General features: G+C 44.6%; 2 protein-coding genes across 2 annotated transcripts; one reads left to right on the forward strand and one right to left on the reverse strand.

Moving 5' to 3' along the window:
* Positions 1–135: 135 nt before the first annotated feature.
* On the reverse strand, positions 136–2700 carry LOC108388545 (transmembrane emp24 domain-containing protein 9-like). The gene is made up of 5 exons (XM_037017238.2): positions 2360–2700; positions 1895–2070; positions 1463–1588; positions 766–912; positions 136–639 (listed from the first exon to the last, which is right to left on the reverse strand). Exons 1-5 carry the CDS (start codon positions 2499–2501, stop codon positions 490–492), a joined length of 741 nt encoding a protein of 246 aa, XP_036873133.1. The 5' UTR covers positions 2502–2700; the 3' UTR covers positions 136–489.
* Positions 2701–14971: 12271 nt separating this feature from the next.
* Positions 14972–18576, forward strand: LOC108387395 (transmembrane emp24 domain-containing protein 9). The gene is made up of 5 exons (XM_073221101.1): positions 14972–15189; positions 15354–15454; positions 16177–16302; positions 16647–16793; positions 17735–18576. The coding sequence occupies exons 1-5, from the start codon at positions 15006–15008 to the stop codon at positions 17882–17884; spliced, it is 708 nt and encodes a 235-aa protein (XP_073077202.1). The 5' UTR covers positions 14972–15005; the 3' UTR covers positions 17885–18576.
* The last annotated feature ends 736 nt before the right edge of the window (positions 18577–19312 follow it).

Raw genomic sequence — 19312 nt, forward strand, 5'->3', positions numbered from 1 at the left:
GGAAGGGCTCCACGTGTGCTAAGGTTTCTGGGATACAAGCTCCCTTCTCCCACCCATGTTATGATCATTGGTACCCCACCAATGCATGCAGGCCCTCACATATTAATATCGTGTTAGATAAGAAACCAACACGAATTGAAGTATTTATGCAGTTTATATTCACTCTTATTTCTCCGTCTTGGGAAAGTTAATCCTTCCAGTTTAACATGGGGTTGAGCACGCCCTCACTGCCTTCTGCTCAGCATCATAAAACAGCTATGTTCTGTGTAGTCGTCTACAGCTTCCCCCACTGAACTTTCTCCAGCTGGATACCCATCGTCTCCCCAGTGCTGCCTAACAAACCAATTCAAAGAGGTCCTGTCCCCCTGCCAGAAGCAAGGAAGCCCTTGGGGGTTGGGAGGAGCGGAAGCCAGGAGACAGACCAGGCCAGGCCACTTCTTACCAGCCCGCAGAAGAGGAGTGAGGAGGGGCTAGGTTTCTGGGGCCCATCTACACCAGTTTCTTGGCTTTAAAGAAGCTCTTGAGGTGTTGCATCTGCCAAATGCCAGTAGCCACGAGGATGAAGGTCTGCAGGATGGACCACCACAGCACCCTCTGGTTGGTACTCTCACTGGTCTGCCGGAAGCGCTCCTCTTGCCACTGGGAGGGGAGAATGGAGAAGGCACTTGGCTAGAACTCATTCACCCGCAAGGGGAGCAGCTGGAAAAGCCACTCCCTGGGAGTTTACACATCCCCTGTCCCAACTGGGCCAGCACGACCCCTCACCCGCTGGTACTCCTGCTCCTTCTGGATTTGCACCACCTGTTCCACCAGCTGCTGCACACGAAGATGCAGCAGGGTCAGTTTGTCCTTGGCTGCAAATTCCGCATAGTCAGTGGTGTGTTCACCCAACTGCATGTCCAAGTGAATGGCCTGGGAACGGGAGTCAAGGGTAGGGGTCAGGCAGCTCAGTGTCATGCACCTGCCAGGAGCCCAGTTTCCACATGCCAGCTGGGTCTGATACTGGCAGTTCCATTTCCATTCCCCACACTCATTGACTTCGGGACCAGCCTGCTCTGCATGGAGACACATAAAGGAAGGGATGGGACAGCCTGTGCACACAAACAGGTATGACCCAGTGTTTGAGACAGTTCCTAGAAGTTGTGTTGGGAGGTGGCAGTGGAGAGCTTGGGAGCACTCAGATGCTGCACAGTTACAAATTTCACATCATGATGCTTGGTCTTTATCCCAGGGGATGGCAGGGAGCCAAAGGAGGATTTAAAGTCACAGTCGCTTCCCCTCAGTGTCCCCTCGTCATCCTCAGGAGCTGTTCTCTGTATGCTGCATGCCTGCTTCATGTAAAGCCCTAGCCCTTCGCAACAGGCGCACCTACTGCACCCTTCCCACTGGGTGAGAAGTACCCTCACAGGGACTGAGACATTGAACCACCAGGGAGACTGGACCTTGCACTTGCCACACTCACCAGCTTGCCATCATAGAAGAGGGCGAACCGGATAGACTCCAGGTGAAGGCAGATCTGGTGCTCTCCAGGAGACTGGGAGGTGAAGGTGAAGCTGCCCTGAGGGCCATACTGACGGGCCAGGAGGTTCTAGAGAAAGCAGCTTCCAGTGAGCACAGAGAAGCTAAGCTGGCTGCTTACCTGAGAGGAACTCAGGGGCATCCCAGGTTGAGACCCTCACGAGCCATGACAAAGGGGAGGGTGTGACGGGAATGGCATCGGTTTAGGCCGGAAAGTCAGATCCCAGAATTGCCAATACACAGTTCTCTACAATTTGCAGAGCTTTACTGCCTGTGAAGAGGCTGGCCCTCCCGTAAGAAATGGAGGACCAGCTAGGGAGGCCTATGCATTAATGCTGGAGGCCTGCAGAGCGGCAGAAGGTCAAGGTTTCCTCACCTTGTTCTCGGGGTCCTTCACAAACACGAACAAATTGATCCACTGCGGAGAGGGCTGGTACTTTTCCATAGCAGGGTCGTATAGCTCGGTCTTGTAGTTACCTAATGGAGAGGCAGCCAGAACGTGTCCACATCTACACCTACGACTAAGGGCCCACACGGGACCTCGCAGAGATGCTGCAGTCGGGGTAGGAACAAGGACATCCCGGCATCACACCGAGGGACCTGGCCACAACCTTCCTTCCCTCCCAGCTCCTCCTTCCACCATCCGGGTCTTGGCCAGACTTGCCTCCTGGGGCCCGCACCCGCAGGGGAAGGGAGGCTTTGGTCAGGCCTCTATCCACCCATTTCCCCGGTGCCCACCCCGGGCAGGGGAGGGTAGGTGCGGGCCTGAGCTGAGTCCGTGCAGCGCCATCCCCCTTCCGCTCTCGGGAGGGCAGGGCCCGCACTGGCCGCGCGCGCGCACCTATGACCACGGTGCCATCGGGGATCTCCTGGATGAAGCACTTCTCCTCCAGCTCACGGACCTCGAGGTAGAACGCGCCCCCTCGGCCCAGCAGCGCCAGCAGCAGGGACAGGGCCAGTCCGGGGCCCGCGCTCCGCCGCATCCCCGCCCGGGCCCGCGTCGGGCCCAGCGCCTGGCGCCCCGCAGGGACCCCGCCACCTTCCCAGGCGAGCTGCCGGCCTCTGCGCGGGGCCTGCGGACGCTGCGGAGTCGCGCACGGCCTGCAGCTCCCGGGAGGCCCCGCGCGGCCCCGCCCCGCCGCGCCCCCGGGGTCCGCCGGTGCCGCGGACCCGAGCGCCTCCTCCGAGGTGTGGGGCTGCTAGCCCGTCTTGCTGGTGGAGCGGCTGAGCCGCAGCCAGTGGGGCAAGGGGCTTGACCTCTGCAGCTTTCAGGGAAGGGACAGATTTACCCAAGCCCTCAAAGATGGTTAAAATCTCCCTCTGGGCGGCAGGACAATTTCAGGAGGAGACCTCGGCTTGCCTAACAGCCAGTAAGCCAGTTAAGGGACTAGGGGAACAGTTATGGGAACGTGGAGGCAAGAGGTAATTGGGCTGAATCACTGAGGGCCCAGGAGGTGCCAGGCCAGTGGCAGAGGGAGCTGGGGGGTGAGGGGGGTTCATCCAGTGTCCTTCCCTGTGCACTAGGGACGAAAAATAGGAGGTTGTGAGTGTGCCCGGAGGGCACAAGAAGGTGGCAGCAATGCAATTGGAAAAGGAAAGGGAGCTGAGAGAATGGGGCCAACACGACAGGATGGGGGCCCAGGAAAAGCAAGTCTCAAGAATTCCAAGCCCAGAGTGCCTTGGGTAGAGCAGTGTAGACCCGAACATGTCACTATGAAGCTATCGCCCAGTCCAGGCGTTGGGATGAAGTCCTCCACCTCTAGTGCCTGGTGATAATAGATATTCATTGGTTATTCAGAAATGATGAAGGTGGTGGTATCTTTCATTCTACTGTGCCAAGCACTGTTCTAATCACTTAGGAGTGCATTAACTGAGAGAATCTTTTAAACTTCTGTGAGTGACTCTATGTTATTCCAGTTTAATAGCTGTGACAATAGCAAACAGAAGTTGATAATAACTTGCTCCGAGTCACCCAGCTACTAAGCGGTTGGTGTTTGTGTGCACAGACACTCTGGGTCATGCCTTATGGTACATGTTGGACACAAAAATGAATGACATCTGTCTCTTACCCTCTCAGAGCCCACTCAAAACCAAAGGAGCAATGTCAGTACGGTGTTCTCAGATTAATAATATGTATTAGCTACCAGGAATTGTGCCCTCATTTTAACGGTGTGACCCCTTGGCAATTCTGGGGAACCATTTTATTCCTTCATTGGGAATGATGTTTTAAAAAATGACAGATGCAGGTTTTTCACAAAAGGCAAAAGCTTTAGAAAGGTCAATTAGCCAAGGGTTGAAAAGTATCTTTGGCTTTGGGAACTAGTTGTTCACCAGGAGCTTGGACAGAGCTGTGTAGAGGCAGAAGTGAGGACGGCTCAGACGCAGGGATCCAGCCGTGTGTGCTGTCCAGGGTCCTGAATCTGGTAGCATTTTAGACTACTGTAAAGCACTGGTTTTACTTTGGCTTTTCATAAAATTTACAGTCCCTCGGGAAACAACACTTGTTTACTGTTGTAAAATAAAACAAAAAATTAAACTGATCATGTGCTTGGTGAGTGTTCTCAGAGGTTCAACTGTGTCTCCAGTCCATCCCTGTTTGGTGGGGGGCAATGTGTCTCACAGGCCTGTGCCTGACTGAACCTTATAATTGAAGTCTTGGTCCTCCTCCCCTCCTGCACTATGTGAGTTGCCGTAGTTTATATATAATGGTATATGTAAATATATATATATATGTATTAAAATGGTAAAAACATCTGTAGGAATTCACCAAGATGTTGATCACGGTTATCTCTATGTGGTAGTACTATCATGTCTTAAATCTTCATATTTGTATCTCAATTTTCTACAATAAATATGTCTTATTTGTCCATTTAAATAAGATGAATGAGTTTTAGAAAAACGGAAGGTGCACTCTCCGGAGAGTCCTTTACTATCCAGGAATTGGCTAATCCTGAAAGGGGCAATACCTCCTGGTCATTGAGGCCCCAGATGCCAGAGCTTCAAGAACCCAGGAAATATGAAAATATAGTTAATACACCCCCCCATCCAGAGTCTGCACCAATGGTGCGGGATCTATAGCAGCATCCTCTTCCCACCTATACTGAGGTTTTACAAGTCAAGTGAGTAAGACAGATAGGAGGGGTGAGGAGCAAAGTGTGTCTGAGCCCCACCTTCTCTTGGAGTCGGGTGGAGCAGGTCAGGGCCCAGGTAAGGCAGTCCTAGCTAAGAATAAAGTAAGACATTGGGCTTCTATGGCTGTAGCTAATAATGTCAGTCAGTGTTGATGAAAGTTGGAGAAATTACTTTATTATTAAATTAGTTGACTGTTATATTATTTGATTATTATATTATTATACCATGATACTGTTGTGCTCATTCTGGCAAAGCTCCAGCCATTATTCAGGCTTTGAAGAACAGCCTTGAACAACTCAATAGGTTCTGGTATCCATCCCTCCTCATTCCCATCCCCAAAATAGAATCCAGCATTCTGGACTGGCCCTACATTAGTTGGTTGGGTGACCTTGGACATGTCATTTCTCTTCTGTGCTCCTCAGGTCTTCCTGCCCCCAGGGCTACTCCAGGTGAGGGCTCAGCTCCCGCATCCTTGTCTCGTTCCTGATTTTAGGGGAAAAGCTTTCAGTCTGTCACCACTGAATATAATGTTTGCTGTGGATTTTTCATATGTGGCTTTTATTTTGTTGAGGTCCTTTCCTCATTTCTAAATATCCCTTTCTAATTTCTTGAGTATTTTTATTGAAAGTGTGTTGACTTTTGTCAAATACTTTTCTGGCATCAACTGAGCTGATCATGTGGGGTTTTTCTCTTCATTCTCTTAATGTAGTGTACTGCATGGATGAATCTTTGTATGTTGAACTATCCTTACATTCCAGGAATAAATCAAACTTGGTCATGGTGTAAAATGTTTTTAATGGGTTGCAGTATTTGTTGAGGATTTTTGCATCAATTTTCATAAAATATATTGGTCTTATTTTTCTTTACTTGTCGTGTGTCTGTCTTTGGTATCATGATAATGCTAAAGCACCCTGAATGAGTGAATTAGGAACACATTAAGAAATTATCCCTCCTCTTCAATTTTTCTGAAGGATTGAGAATGATGGTGTTTGTTATTCTTTAAATGTCTGGTTGTATTCACCAGTAAAACCATCAAATTAAGGATTTTTGTCACTTGGAAGATTTTCTTTATTACTGTTTCAGTCTCCTTACTATTATAGGTTTATTCATGGTTTCTATTTCTTCTTGGTTTAGTCTTGGTAGGTTTGTGTTTCTAGGAATTTATTCACTTCATCTAGGTTACCAAATGTCTTTTTTTATTGAAGTATCATTGATAAATAATCTTCTATTGGTACAACACAGTGATTCAGCAGTTACCAGTATTATTAAACCCACACCCACTCTAGTGCAGTTACTATCCGTCAACATAGGAAGATGTTACAGAATCATCAGCTCTATTCTTCATGCTGTACTACTGCCCTGTGACCAGCTTATATTATGACTGAGAATCTTTGTGCCCCTTTATCCCACTTACTCTCCACCTACACCAGCCCCAACCCTTACCCCTTGATAACCACTAGTCACTTCTCAGTGTCTATGAGTCTACTGCTGTTTTGTTCCTTCTGTTTTGCTTTATTTTTATACTCCACAAATAAGTGAGGTCATTTGGTATTTGTCTTTCTCTGCCTGGCTTATTTCACTGAGCATAATATCCTCTAGATCCATCCACGTTTTTGCAAATGGCAGAATTTCCTTTCTTTTTCTGCCTTAATAACATTCCATTCTGTATATATACCACACCTTCTTTATCCATTCATCTATTGATTGATTAATCACTTAGGTTGATTCCATATCTTGGCCAAATCACAAATAGTGCAATGAACACAGGGGTGCACATGTCTTTTTGAATCAGGGACTTTGTTTTCTTCCAGTAAATTTCTAGAAGTGGAATTACTGGATCAATTCGCATTTCTATTTTTAGTTTTTCAGGGACTCTCCATATTGCTTTCCACAGTGATTGCACCAATTTACATTCCCACCAACAGTGTAGGAGGGTTCCCTTTTCTCCACATCCTTGCCAGCAGTTCTTATTTCTTGTCTTTTGGGTAGTAGCCATCCTAACTGCTGTGAGGTGATATCTCATTGTGGTTTTAATTTGTATTTCCCTGATGATTAGTAATGTGGAGCACTTTTTCATGTGCCTGTTGGCCATTTGTATTTCTTCTTTAAAGAAGTGTCTGTTCAGGCCCTCCACCCACTTTATGATCAGGTTATTTGTTTTTTTGGGTGTTGAAGCTATGAGTTCTTTATATATTTTGGATGTTAACCCCTTATCAGATGAGTCATTTAAGAATATATTCTCCCATATTATAGGATACCTTTTTATTCTGCTGATGGTGTCCTTTGCTGTACAGAAGCTTTTCAGTTTGATGGACTCCCATTTGTTCATTTTTTAATTTTGTTTGCCTTGCTCAAGGAGATGCGTTCAGGAAGAAGTTACTCATGCTTATACACAAGAGATTTTTGCCTATGTTTTCTTCTAAGAGTTGTATGGTTTCATGACATACATTCAAGTCTTTGATCGATTTTTTGAGTTTACTTTTCTGTATTGAATTAGACAATAATTCAGTTTCATTCTCTTACATGTACTTCATTTTCTTAGATTCTTTCCATCCTTTCCCAGTTTGCCCCACACCAGTTGTTGAAGAGGATGTCTTTTCCCCATTGAATGCTCATGGCTCCCTTATCATGTACTAATTGACCATATATGTGTGGATTTATATCTTGGTCACTCTCTTCTGTTCTATTGATCTATGGGTCTGTTCTTGTGCTAGTACCAAATTGTTTTGGTTACTGTGGCTTTGTAGTAGAGCTTGAAGTCAGGGAGCATAATTCATCCAGCATTGTTCTTCTTTCTCAGGATTGCTTTGTCTATTCGGGGACTTTTATGGTTTCATATGTATTTTAGAACTATTTGCTCTACTTCATTGAAGAATGCTCTTGGTATTTTAATAGGGATTGCTTTGAATCTGTAGATTGCTTTAGACAAGATGGCAATTTTGACAATATTAATTCTTCCTATCCATGAGTATGGGATATATTTCCATTTATTGGTATCTTGTTTAATTTCTCTCATGAGTGTCTTGTAGTTTTCAGGGTATAGGTCCTTCACTTCCTTGGTTAGGTTTATTCATAGGTATTTTATTCTTTTTGATGCAATTTTAAATGGAATTGTTTACCTGACTTCTCTTTCTGCCAGTTTGTTGTTAGTATATAAGAATGTGACAGATTTCTGTGTATTGATTTTGTATCCTGCAAATTTTCTGAATTCAATTATTAGTTCTAGTAGATTTTTGGTGGCATCCTTAGGGTTTTCTAACCAATTTCTAATGCCTATTATCTTTTTGTGTTGTCTGATTGCTGTGGTTAGGACCTCTAGTACTATGCTGAATAGAAGTGGTGAGAGTGGGCATCCTTGTCTTGTTCCCAATCTTAGAGGAAAACCTTTCAGTTTTTTGCTATTAAGTACAATGTTGGCTATGGGTTTGTATATATGGCCTTTATTATGCTGAGGCATGTACCCTCTGTATACATTTTGTTCAGAGGTTTTATCATGAATGGATGTTGAATCTTGTCAAATGCTTTTTCAGCATCTATTGAGATGAGCGTGTGGTTTTTATCCTTTTTGTTGATGTGGTAGATGATACTGAATAATTTTGAATACTATACCATCCTTGTATCCCTGGAATAAATCCTGCTTGGTCATAATGATCTTTTTTTTTTTTTTGAGAGGGCATCTCTCATAGTTATTGATCAAATGGTTGTTAACAATAAAATTCTGTATAGGGGACTCAATGCTCAATGTACAATCATTAATCCACCCCAAGCCTAATTCTCATCAGTCTCCAATCTTCTGAAGCATAACGAACAAGTGCTTACATGGTGAACAAGTTCTTACATAGTGAATAAGTTCTTACATGGTGAACAGTACAAGGGCAGTCATCACAGAAACTTTCAGTTTTGATCACACATTATGAACTATAAACAATCAGGTCAAATATGAATATTCGTTTGATTTTTATACTTGATTTATATGTGAATCCCACATTTCTCCCTTATTATTATTATTTTTAATAAAATGCTGAAGTGGTAGGTAGATGCAAGATAAAGGTAGAAAACATAGTTTAGTGCTGTAAGACAGCAAATTTAGATGATCAGGTGTGTGCCTGTAGACTAAGTGTTAAACCAAGCTAGACAAGGGCAATAAAACACATGATGATATTTTTTATGTATTTTTTTATTATTCAGTGTGCTAATATTTTGTTGTGGATTTTTGCATCTCTGTTCACCAGAGTTGGTCTGTAATCTTCTTTTTTTGTGGTATATCTTGTTTGGTTTTGCTGTTAGAGCAATGCTGGACTCATAAAATTAGTTTGTAAGTATTCCCTCCTCCTCTACTTTTTGGAATACTTTTAGAGGGATGAGAGGTAGCTCTTCTTTAAATGTTTGGTAGAATTTGGCTGTGAAGCCATCTGGTCCTGGAATTTTGTTTTGGGCTAGTTTTTTGATGACCAGTTTGATTTCAATGCTGGTAATTGGTCTGTTCAGATGTTATGTTTCTTCCTGGGTCAGACTTGAAGGTTATATTTTTCTAGGAAGTTGTCCAATTTATTGGCATTTAATTTTTCATAGTATTCTCTAATAATTCTTTGTATTTCTGTGGTATCTGTTGGGATTATTTCTTCTTTATTTCTGATACTGTTTATGGGTGTACCTTCTGTTTTGTCTTGGTAAGTCTAGCTAGGTTGTCTATTTTGTTTATTTTCTCAAAGAACCAGCTCCTCGTTTCATTAATTTTTTTCTGTTGTTTTATTCTTCTCTCTTTTATTTATTTCTGTTACAATTTTTATTATTTCCTTTCTTCCACTGACTTTGGGTTTCATTATTCTTCTTTTTCTTGTTTCTTTAATTATGATTTTAGAGTATTTATTAGGGATTGTTCTTGTTTCTTAAGGTACTATTGCTATGTACTTTCCTCTTAGAAGTGCCTTTGCTGCCTCCCACAGATTTTTGGCTGTTTTGTTTTTGTTTTCATTTGTCACCATGTATGCTTGATTTCTGTTTTATGATTATTTAGAAGCATGTTGTTTAGCCTTCATGTGTTTGTAGGTCTTTTTGTTTTCTTTGTGTAATTTATTTCTAATTTCATACCATTGTGGTTTGAGAAGCTGCTTGATATAACTTCAGTCTTTTAAAATTTACTGAGACTGTTTTTGTGGCCTAGTATGTGATCTATTCTGGAAAATGTTCCATGTATGCTTGAGAAGAAAGTATATCCTGCTGCTTTTGGGTGGAATGTTCTATAGATATCTGTTTAATCAATTTGATCTGATGTATTGTTCACTGCCTCCTTTTCCCTCTTTATTTTCTGTCTGGTTGATCTGTCGAAGTGAGTGGTGTGAAAAAAATGAATGAGTTGCAGTCTGTTTCTCCCTTTAATTCTGTTAGTTTTTGTTTTATATATTTAGGTGCTCTTATATTGGGTGCATAGATATTTATAATGGTTATATACTCTTGTTGGGTTGACCCCTTTATCATTATCCAATATACTTCTTTGTCTCATTACTTTCTTTGTTTTGAAATCTGTTTTGTCTAAGTACTGCTACTCCTGCTTTTTTCTCCATATTATTTGCATGAAATATCTTTTTCCATCCCTTTACATTTAGTCTGTGTATGTCTTTGGGTCTGAAATGAGTCTCTTGTATCCAGCATATAGATGGGTCTTGTTTCCTTATCCATTCTGCCACTCTATGACTTTTGATTGGCTCACTCAGTTCATTTACATTTATGGTGATTATTGGTAGGTATATACTTATTGCCATTTTATTGTTTTCTAGCTGTTTTTGATAGCTCCTATCTGTTCCTTTTTCCTCTCTTATGCTTTTCTCTTTTTATAGATGGTTTTCTTTACTGTTGTAATTGGATTTCTCTTTTTTTTCAATTCATTTACTTTTGTGTATATGTGTATTTATTGTAGGTTTTACTTCTGTGGTTACTAAAGGTTCAAGGATAGCTTCCTCACTATATAATAGTCTATTTTAAATTGCTGATTACTCTTATTTCCTACTCCTTCTCCTCCTTCCCCCTTCTTCCTCCCCCTCCCCCTCCTCCCTTTTTTCCATTAGATATAATAATCTTTACTTTGTGTGTATCCCTTGACTGATGTTGTGTATAGTTGATTTTGCTTCTTTTATTTTGTTTTAATTTTATAATTGTTTGCTGATTAGTTGGTCTATTTTCACTGGTGAAAGCTACTTAGCCTTGGGGTTATATCCAACTACAGCAGTCTCTTTAACATATCCTCTAAGTCTGGCTTGACGGTGGCAAATTCCTTCAAGTTTTGTTTATCTGGAAATTGTTTAATCCCAGCTTCAAATTAAATGATTATGTTGCCAGGCATAGGATTCTTGGCTGGAGGTCCTCTGTTTCAGTACATAAAGTATATCATGCCATTCCCTTCTAGCCTGTAGAGTTTCTTTTGAGAAGTCTGCTGATAGCATGATGGCATTTCCTTTATAAGTAATCTTTTTTCTCTTTCTCTGGCTGCTTTCAAAACTCTCTTATCTTTGATCTTTGCCATTTTAATTATTATGTCTTGGTGTTATCTTCCTGGGCTTCCTTTTGTTAGGGGATATCTGTGCTTCCATGACCTGAGTGTCTATTTTCTTCCCCAGATTGGCAAAGTTTTCAACAATTAATTCCTTAAAGAGACTTTCTAACTCTTTGTTTCTCTCTTCTCATTCTGGTCCCCCTATTATGCAAATATTTCATTTGGATTGGTCACATAACTCTCTTATCAGTCTTTCTCTCCTAGAGGTTTTTTTTTTCTCTCTCTGTTCCTCAGCTTCTTTATTTTCATATTCTCTAATTTCCATTTCATTTACTATCTCCTCTACATGTTCTAACCTACTTTTAAGTCCCTCCATTGTATGTTTTCTTTCAAATACTGTATTCTTCAGCTCTGAGTGGCTCTTTTCCAAGTTTTCTATTTCTTTGTTGAAATCCTCCCTGATCTTGAATACTTCTCTGTAAATCTGTGAGCATGTTTATGACTTTATTTTGAAATCTTTATCAAGAAGATCGGTGATTTCTGTTTCCTTTAGCCCTCTTCATGGGGTTTTGTCTTGTACTTTTGTTTGGATCACATTTCTCTGCCCACTCATTTCGTCAGGGTTTCTACATTTCTTCCTTTGTTTGCTTTCTGGCCTGTAGAGTAATAGTTTTATTAAGAGGGATTGCTGTGATGCCCAGAAGCTTAACATTCTTTATTCTCTAGTACCTGGTTCTTTTGCAGGGTCCCTTGCTATTGGCATGCCACCAACAGGGCTGCCTTTCTGTATAGATTCTGTAGTGGTGTAAGTCTGTGCAGGCAATTTAATTCTGCTGCTGCCTTCATGATCAGTTCAGGAATCTCTGCAGAGCTTGTTCTTGGTGGGGCCACCCTCTGCCTGCCTGGCAGCAAAGTCTGATACTGCCACTGAGTCAAATGGGTTGGCTCCCAGCAGTGCATACAGGAAGGAGCCTCAGGGCTGCCTTGGTAGCAAGGGGGATGGAGTGACTGGGGTTCCAAGAGTTCCCAGACTTTTGAGCTGGGGAAGGGCTAGGGAGGTATCTTCCACCTGCCCTGTCTCCTGAGCAGAGAGTTCCATCCAACCCTTGCTCCCCTGGTACCCCTCCCACTTCTGTCAAGTCTTTCAAATTGCCACCTTTGCTTTGGTTCTCAGGCCCGGCAGAGCATGCCTAGCCTCCACACTGGCTGGAGTCTCAGTCTCCCAGAGTGTTCTGCCTGTCCCTGATGTCCAGCCCTGCTAATCACCAGAACCCAATGTAATGTGGGCTTGTACTCCCAGAGCAGATCTCCAGGGCCAGGTGGGAAGTGCTCCTGGGTTCCTACCCCCTGCCTGCTCCATTTCTCTTTCTCCTGCCTGTGGGCTGATGTAGGGGGAGAGTTTGTGTCCCTCTCAATCTTGGCTTTGCTGCCTCACCTTTTTCTGTGTGGTCCCCTCTTCTCCCTCAGATATAGGGAAATCTATTTTGATATCTAGATTGTTTTCAAGTCTAGTTGCATTTGCTATATTTTCCTCTTTTTTGTGTTTTTGGAGGAGGTTTCCACCTTGTTGTCCTATTTCTCTATCTTTTCCAATCTTTGTCTTTTGACTCTAGAGTACAAACCATTTACTTTTAAGATAATTGCTGATATGGAAAGACCTACTTCTGTCATTTTCTACTTGCTTTTTATTTGCTTTATAGCTTTTCCCCCTCATTTCCTGCATAACTGTCTTCTTTTACATTTAACTTTTTAGTTGTAATGTTGAAATTCATACCTCATGTCCTTTTCTGTATAATCTATAGCTATTTTGTTTGTGGTTACCATGAGGTCTACATTTAAATCCAAAAGTTGTAACACTAATTTGAATTTGTACCAATTTACCTTCAATAACATAAAGAAAAAACTCAGCTGTTTTAACAGCTTTATTCACACCCCTTTCAGATGTTCCTTTCAGAAAATTATATCTTTCTACATTGTGTGTAATGGTTACTTTTCAATAATAAAAGGAACTAATTGTTGATATATGCAATAAACTGAATAAACTCCCAGAGAATTATGCTGAGTGGAAAAAAGTCAATTTTAAAGGTATGATTTCACTTGTATACTGTATGATTCCACTTATATTCTTGAAATGAAACTATTATAGACATGGAAACAGATTAATGGTTGTCTGGGGTTAAGGAGGGGGTAGAGGGATAGAAGAATGGGTATGATTATAATAAGAACAGCATGAGGGATCCCTGTGATGATGGAAGATGTTCCTTACCTTGACTGTATCAATGCTAATATCCTGGTTGTGATATTGTATTTAATTTGGGGAAAACTGGGTAATGGATACATTGGATCTCTTTGCATAATTTCTTACAACCGCATGTGAATCTGTCATGATCTCAATATAAAAACTTTAATTTTAAAAGTACCTGAAATTATTATTATAAAATGTTATTTATTAATTCTATAATATTTTGTTAATTCTGAATGGTGGCTGAATCAGCAGGAATAACACAAAATTATATTAGCACCAAAAAACCCCCACCACAACCAGTAATTAATTCTCAAAAGAAAACAAGTAACCAATGAAAACTGTTCAGTCACCAAAAAAATAAAAATTAAAAGAATAGAGAAATACAATTTTTCATCACTGGTTTTGCAAAGATAAAAAATGTTAGGAGATTTGGCCAGGTGTGGGAATGTAAACACCAACACACAATGCTGGTGGGACTGTACATTGGTACAGTGTTTTGGGGAAAGCTATGTTGTGATTTCTTATTAACAAAGTTGTGTCCTACAGTAATGCTTTTTAGAAAATGAACGAGAATTTTTATTGCAGCATTATGTGTAAGAACTAATAACTAGGCAGAACCACTTTCATCAGAGGAATGTTTAAAAACTAAGGTACATTCATAGTATGGGACTGTTATTGCTAAGAAAAATGAGATAAAGACTTTCTAATGGGGGGAAACGTGAACACATTCCCACTAAACCTGCCTCCTAAAGAAGAACCCAAACAGAACCATATAAAACCGTGAGGTAGCACCATCATAAGCTGCTAACTCCGAAGAGCTGCCAAAAATACACGGAAATTTGGTTAAAATCCAGTAAGGACATGAAGGACAGACCCAAATCTCTGCTGATGTGTGCAGAGCTCTCCAAAACCCGCAACTCCGCCCCAAGACTTCGCCAGTACGCCTTTACCTGCGGGCCACTGGGACATCGAATCCTGGTCTGGAACCGAGCCTTCGCGGCCGGGATCTGGCAGCAAAGCCCACCTGAGTCAGCGTGGAAATGGGGGGCGCTGGAGGTTGCTGAGTGAGCGAGAGGGGAGATGGGAGGCGATGCCTGGGAGCATACAGACCAGATTTAAGCGTGGATGGGCTGGCGAGCGGCAATGTGGTAAACGGAGACCTTGGCTTTTTTTTTTTTTTTTTTTAGGCATTTGAACTTATTTCCCGAAGAAAATCTCTTTTCAAAGATCAATTTTAAAAAATAGAAGTAAACCCAGAGTGGCAGGTGCTATGCCAAGGAAAGGAAGGGATCCTGGGCTCGAATCCTAGCTCTGCTCGTAATTCGCTCCGCGACCTCAAACTAAAGGCGTCACTCTCATCTGTAACCCGCCGGCAATCATCACTAATGGCCCGGCCGCCACAAGGGCCCAAGCAAAGCAAATCTCAATTCTGCGGCCCCAACTCTGTCCCGAGTGGAAGCCGCACCCCAAGCAAGTAGCGCCGCGCCGCGCCGCGTGGCCCGAGCACCTCGGGACGTAGTCCAGACCTAGGGACTCGCTGTCCCGGCAGGCCCCGCGGCGGCGGCGGCGGCAAGGCGACGTGGCGCGACCAGCTGCGGCTGCGCGGGCAGGTAGGGCAAGATGGCTGCGGAGCAGGGCGTGAGGGTCGTCCGGCCCTGGCCGGGAGCCGGACTAAGCACGATGGTTCGGGCCTTCCTGCTGCTGCTGTGTTTTGCGGCCCGCGGAGGCGCGCTGTACTTCCACATCGGGGAGACGGAGAAGAAGTGCTTTATTGAGGAGATCCCGGACGAGACTATGGTTATAGGTGCTGGGGTTGGGGGAGAGTCCGGAACGAGACGGCGGTCGTGGGCAGAGGGTGCGGGAGTCAGCGCTCCCAAGCTGGGAGCGGCCGGCCTCGCTGTGCCTTGGCAGCCGCGGTCCCAGCTCCGCCTCGCGCCCCTCTGACCTGCAGCCGCTTCTTCCTTGCAGGGAACTACCGGACGCAGCTGTATGACAAGCAGCGGGAGGAGTACCAGCCGGCCACCCCGGGGCTTGGCATGTTCGTGGAGGTGAAGGACCCAGAGGACAAGGTGAGCCGGGCCCTTAGCCCCGCCGAGTCCTCCGCTCTGCACTTAGCGCCAGCCCAGGCGGGTGCTGGCAGTTCCCCTCCTAGTTTCCGCATCTGCCAAACTGCTAAAGACAGTTGGTGGTGTGGGAAGATTCGGGATTTTCACTCCAGGCCAAACGTAGGCTGTTGCTTTGCTAGCTGCTCCTCTCAGCTTCTTCCCGACTGCCGCAGGACCCCGCCAAATCTGTCGCCTTCCCTGAGCCATTTTCTCGCTCGTGAAATAAACGGAAACTCACCTCCCCGTTGGTGTGGTGGGTGGGTTACTTGTGCTGGAAATCAAAGGATTTTGTCAACTCTTAGGCTGTGACACGTAGACCTTAGAGTTTCGCAGAATAGGGTACTTTCAGAAAGAATGAGTGGCTTGTAATTTCAGCAAATAATAATAAAGCAAAACAAAAAACCCTTAGCTGTCACTTGTTACTTAAAAATGGAACCACACCAAAAGAAATGAAAGGGTAGAAGCTGTGAATAAGGTACGTCTCTTTCCAAGATCATTCTCACATGCCAACCTCATGTCACAGTCTTCACCCACCCCAGGTAGTTCCCAGACGAGCTTTGGACCTTTTAGTGTTGTGGGGTGCCTGAGGCTCTGTTTGCCAATTTTTGAGGCACTTAGAGCCTTAAGCCTTGTTTCCTTCCAGCTCCATCCCTACCGTAACACTCACTGAAGCCCTTTCTCTCCAGGTCATCCTGGCCCGGCAGTATGGCTCTGAGGGCAGGTTCACTTTTACCTCCCACACTCCTGGTGAGCACCAGATCTGTCTTCACTCCAATTCCACTAAGTTCTCCCTTTTTGCTGGAGGCATGTTGGTAAGTGGACGTAGGTGTAACTCAAACCTTTAGCCTCTAGCCTCCTGTGGGCTTATGGTACTGGGGATGTGACATGAGTATGTTGGATATTTTGTCTGATAGTAAACTTGGTTTCCAGTGAACATCCAGGGCACAGATGCTGTATTTTGTATATGCCTTGGTCAGAATCAGCCAGGCTTATTCTTGCCTGCATGCCTGGAGCCCATAGGCTGGACCCTATGGAGGCCTCAGTCAGTGTTGGCTACATGAACAAATGAGGGAAGGTGGGACAAGCCATAAGTCCTTGGCAGGAAGATGGAGCTGGGTTGACTGATTCTCCTTGTATTTTCCTTGTCTGCTCCCAGAGAGTTCACCTGGACATCCAAGTCGGTGAACATGCCAACGACTATGCAGAAATTGCTGCCAAAGACAAGTTGAGTGAGTTGCAGCTACGAGTACGACAGTTAGTGGAGCAAGTGGAGCAGATTCAGAAAGAGCAGAACTACCAGCGGGTGAGTGGGCCAGGGGCAGTAGGCTTCTTCCCAGAAGCTGCCACTGGCTCAACCAGTAGTTGCATGTAAAATTCGTTATGAAACCTTAGGAATGACTTGTCTGTGCTTCATTTCAAGTTTTAAAGATGGTATGGGTATTATTAACTCCACTTTATAATTGAGTAGAGAGACTCCTAAGAGGCTGTCATTGTTTTGTGTAGAAGTTGACAAAATCCACAAAGTGACAGCGGGAATTGATACCAACACCTTGGGTATTATTTCCATGGCTCCAGGTTCTCTTGTTACTAGATGTTTCAAATCACCCATAGCCAGGAGCTAGGCAGTTATTGTGAATGACTCCATGAGGAATACCTCATCCTCAGTGACCTCAGTTCATTGTCAGCTGAGGGCACCCTTGTAGAAATGCTAGCCTTGGTTTTTAAGAGGAGCTTGAGGTCCAAGTTTTATGTGTGAAATTTTCTTGCGTTTTTTAATTGTTGGCAACCACTGGAGCCAAACAAAACACATGTAATGGCCAGATAAAGCAGCTGGACCATCAGTTTGCTATCTGTCCACAATAGTCAAGGACCAGCTAGGACACCTGGGCAGAGGACTCGGAGCAAGTCCACTTGAGGGCTCCAGGACAGCATAGCCTGATGGGGTTATACCAGAACCACCTCTCCCCCAGGCTCCAGAGTAGGGCCACAGGAGGCCTATACTTTTCAGATAAGAGCAGACAGTCTTTTGAGGAATAAATGGGTTCCCTGAGGTCATCTAGCTGGTGAGAATGACACAGTTCCCAGATGGGGTGGCTCTTTGAGTCTTTGTTTACAGACACTGTACTGGAATCTGAACAAAGCTGGCTGGCCCTGGGGCATCTCCAGGAAGGGAACCCAGCAGTTCGAGCAGCCCAGGGGCAGCCCAGCCGACTCAGGCTCCTCTTGCATTCTGCCCTCCCACAGTGGCGAGAGGAGCGCTTTCGGCAGACCAGCGAGAGCACCAACCAGCGAGTGCTGTGGTGGTCCATTCTGCAAACCCTCATCCTCGTAGCCATCGGCGTCTGGCAGATGCGACACCTCAAGAGCTTCTTTGAAGCAAAGAAGCTGGTGTAGCCATCCCAGGCCTCACAGACATCCTTCCTCCCAGGCTGGGAGAGAAGGGGCTCCTGGAACTGATTTCTCTGGCAGGAAGACTGGTTCCCAGTCACAGATGTCCGGAGGGGAGAGGGCAACATGCACTGCAGCACAAGCAGCTTGGCTGGCTCATAGTGAGCATGTGGTAGGCAAATGCCTGCCCCCTCCCCTGGGCTCTTGCCCTTTGCAGTAATCACCCAGGGGCTGGTGATGCCGCTGGGAGCCCCATTGGCACCTCAGAATCACAGTGTTACTGATCAGGACTCTGAGGCTGTTGTCTGGGTAGCTAGGGGGAGGGGAGCAAACCAGTCTTCCCTCTGTCTTCTTTTGCTAACTTGGGATTTTGAACAGGTTGGGTTGTGGCTGTGGTTCCCTGCTGCTCTAGGAAGCTCACTGTCCCTCTTGGGGCCTAAACCCAGCCTTCTGATCAGGGTGTGTGTCAGTTGAGGATGGGGTGGAGGGGGGGTACAATGTGGGAAAGTGGCCCTGAGTTTGACTCCAGTTTCTTCACATAGTTGTCCTTTTGGGGACTTGAGAAACTGGGGTCAGGCCAAGCAGAGGCCTTGGTGCTGGTTTGGATTGGGGCCTTCAGAGTCTTAGTTAATGATTTCATTATCAGTAGGTCTAGGTTTGTTACATTGGTTTCCCAATTAATAAAAAATTGACTTCTTGTCCAGTGTAAAGTTACTATACTGTTAGAGGGCATAACACTGCAAGGTGCTCCAGGGAACATCATCTCTTCCAACGGACAAAACACCTCACATTCCAAGATGAATACCCACCTGTGAATTTCATTTTTTCTATCCTTATGTCTTTCTGCAGCACCAGGTAGTGGGTTTGCCTAAGACTATCCAACAAGTAAATTGATTTTGGAATCAGTGTTCAAATCCACACCCATTTCCTCTGCACCAGCTGCCTTGTTAAGTGCTCTGCCAGTCTTTCCAGACTAGGTGGACAGAATTGTCATGGTGCTGCAAAGAAGTGCCTCGTTTGGAAGGTGGTGCCCATTGAACAGAGGAGTGCTGCATGTGTGAGGAAAACAAATCCCTGGGCTGGTGAGGATGAGGATATTGATGGGCTTGGCCAATAGCATGGGATTTCAGCAAGGACCTTGGAGGAGGAGAAGGATTCTGATGACAAGACTTTAGGGCAGGGGTGGTTGGGAAAAGCAGAAGCATACAGCTAGTATGGAGGTGGATGGGGAGAAGTTGGACTGGAGGGGTTAGGAGGAAGCTGGAAAGGAGATCAGTAAGAGTTACAGAGCCTTGAGCCCCCAGTAAAAGATTTGGACATCGCCCACTGTTCAGCAAAGTTAAGTAGAAGAGTCCCAAGGATAAGTAAGGAGGGTTAATGCTGCAGTGTGTGAGAAAGAAACTGGGGAAGGGCAGACAAATTTGGGGACCACTT

This window comes from Manis javanica, chromosome 14 (assembly GCF_040802235.1).
Source record: "Manis javanica isolate MJ-LG chromosome 14, MJ_LKY, whole genome shotgun sequence".
In the NCBI taxonomy this organism is placed as follows: Eukaryota; Metazoa; Chordata; class Mammalia; order Pholidota; family Manidae; genus Manis; species Manis javanica.

Coding starts and splice junctions, on each gene's coding strand:
- LOC108388545 (XM_037017238.2), bottom strand. CDS start 2,501: ATGCGGCGGAGCGCGGGCCCCGGACTGGCCCTGTCCCTGCTGCTGGCG. Junction 913..1,462: donor TCTTCTATGATGGCAAGCTG/GTGAGTGTGGCA, acceptor TCCCGTTCCCAG/GCCATTCACTTGGACATGCA. Junction 640..765: donor AGGAGCAGGAGTACCAGCGG/GTGAGGGGTCGT, acceptor CTCCCCTCCCAG/TGGCAAGAGGAGCGCTTCCG.
- LOC108387395 (XM_073221101.1), top strand. CDS start 15,006: ATGGCTGCGGAGCAGGGCGTGAGGGTCGTCCGGCCCTGGCCGGGAGCC. Junction 15,190..15,353: donor GGACGAGACTATGGTTATAG/GTGCTGGGGTTG, acceptor TCTTCCTTGCAG/GGAACTACCGGACGCAGCTG. Junction 16,303..16,646: donor TTTTTGCTGGAGGCATGTTG/GTAAGTGGACGT, acceptor GTCTGCTCCCAG/AGAGTTCACCTGGACATCCA.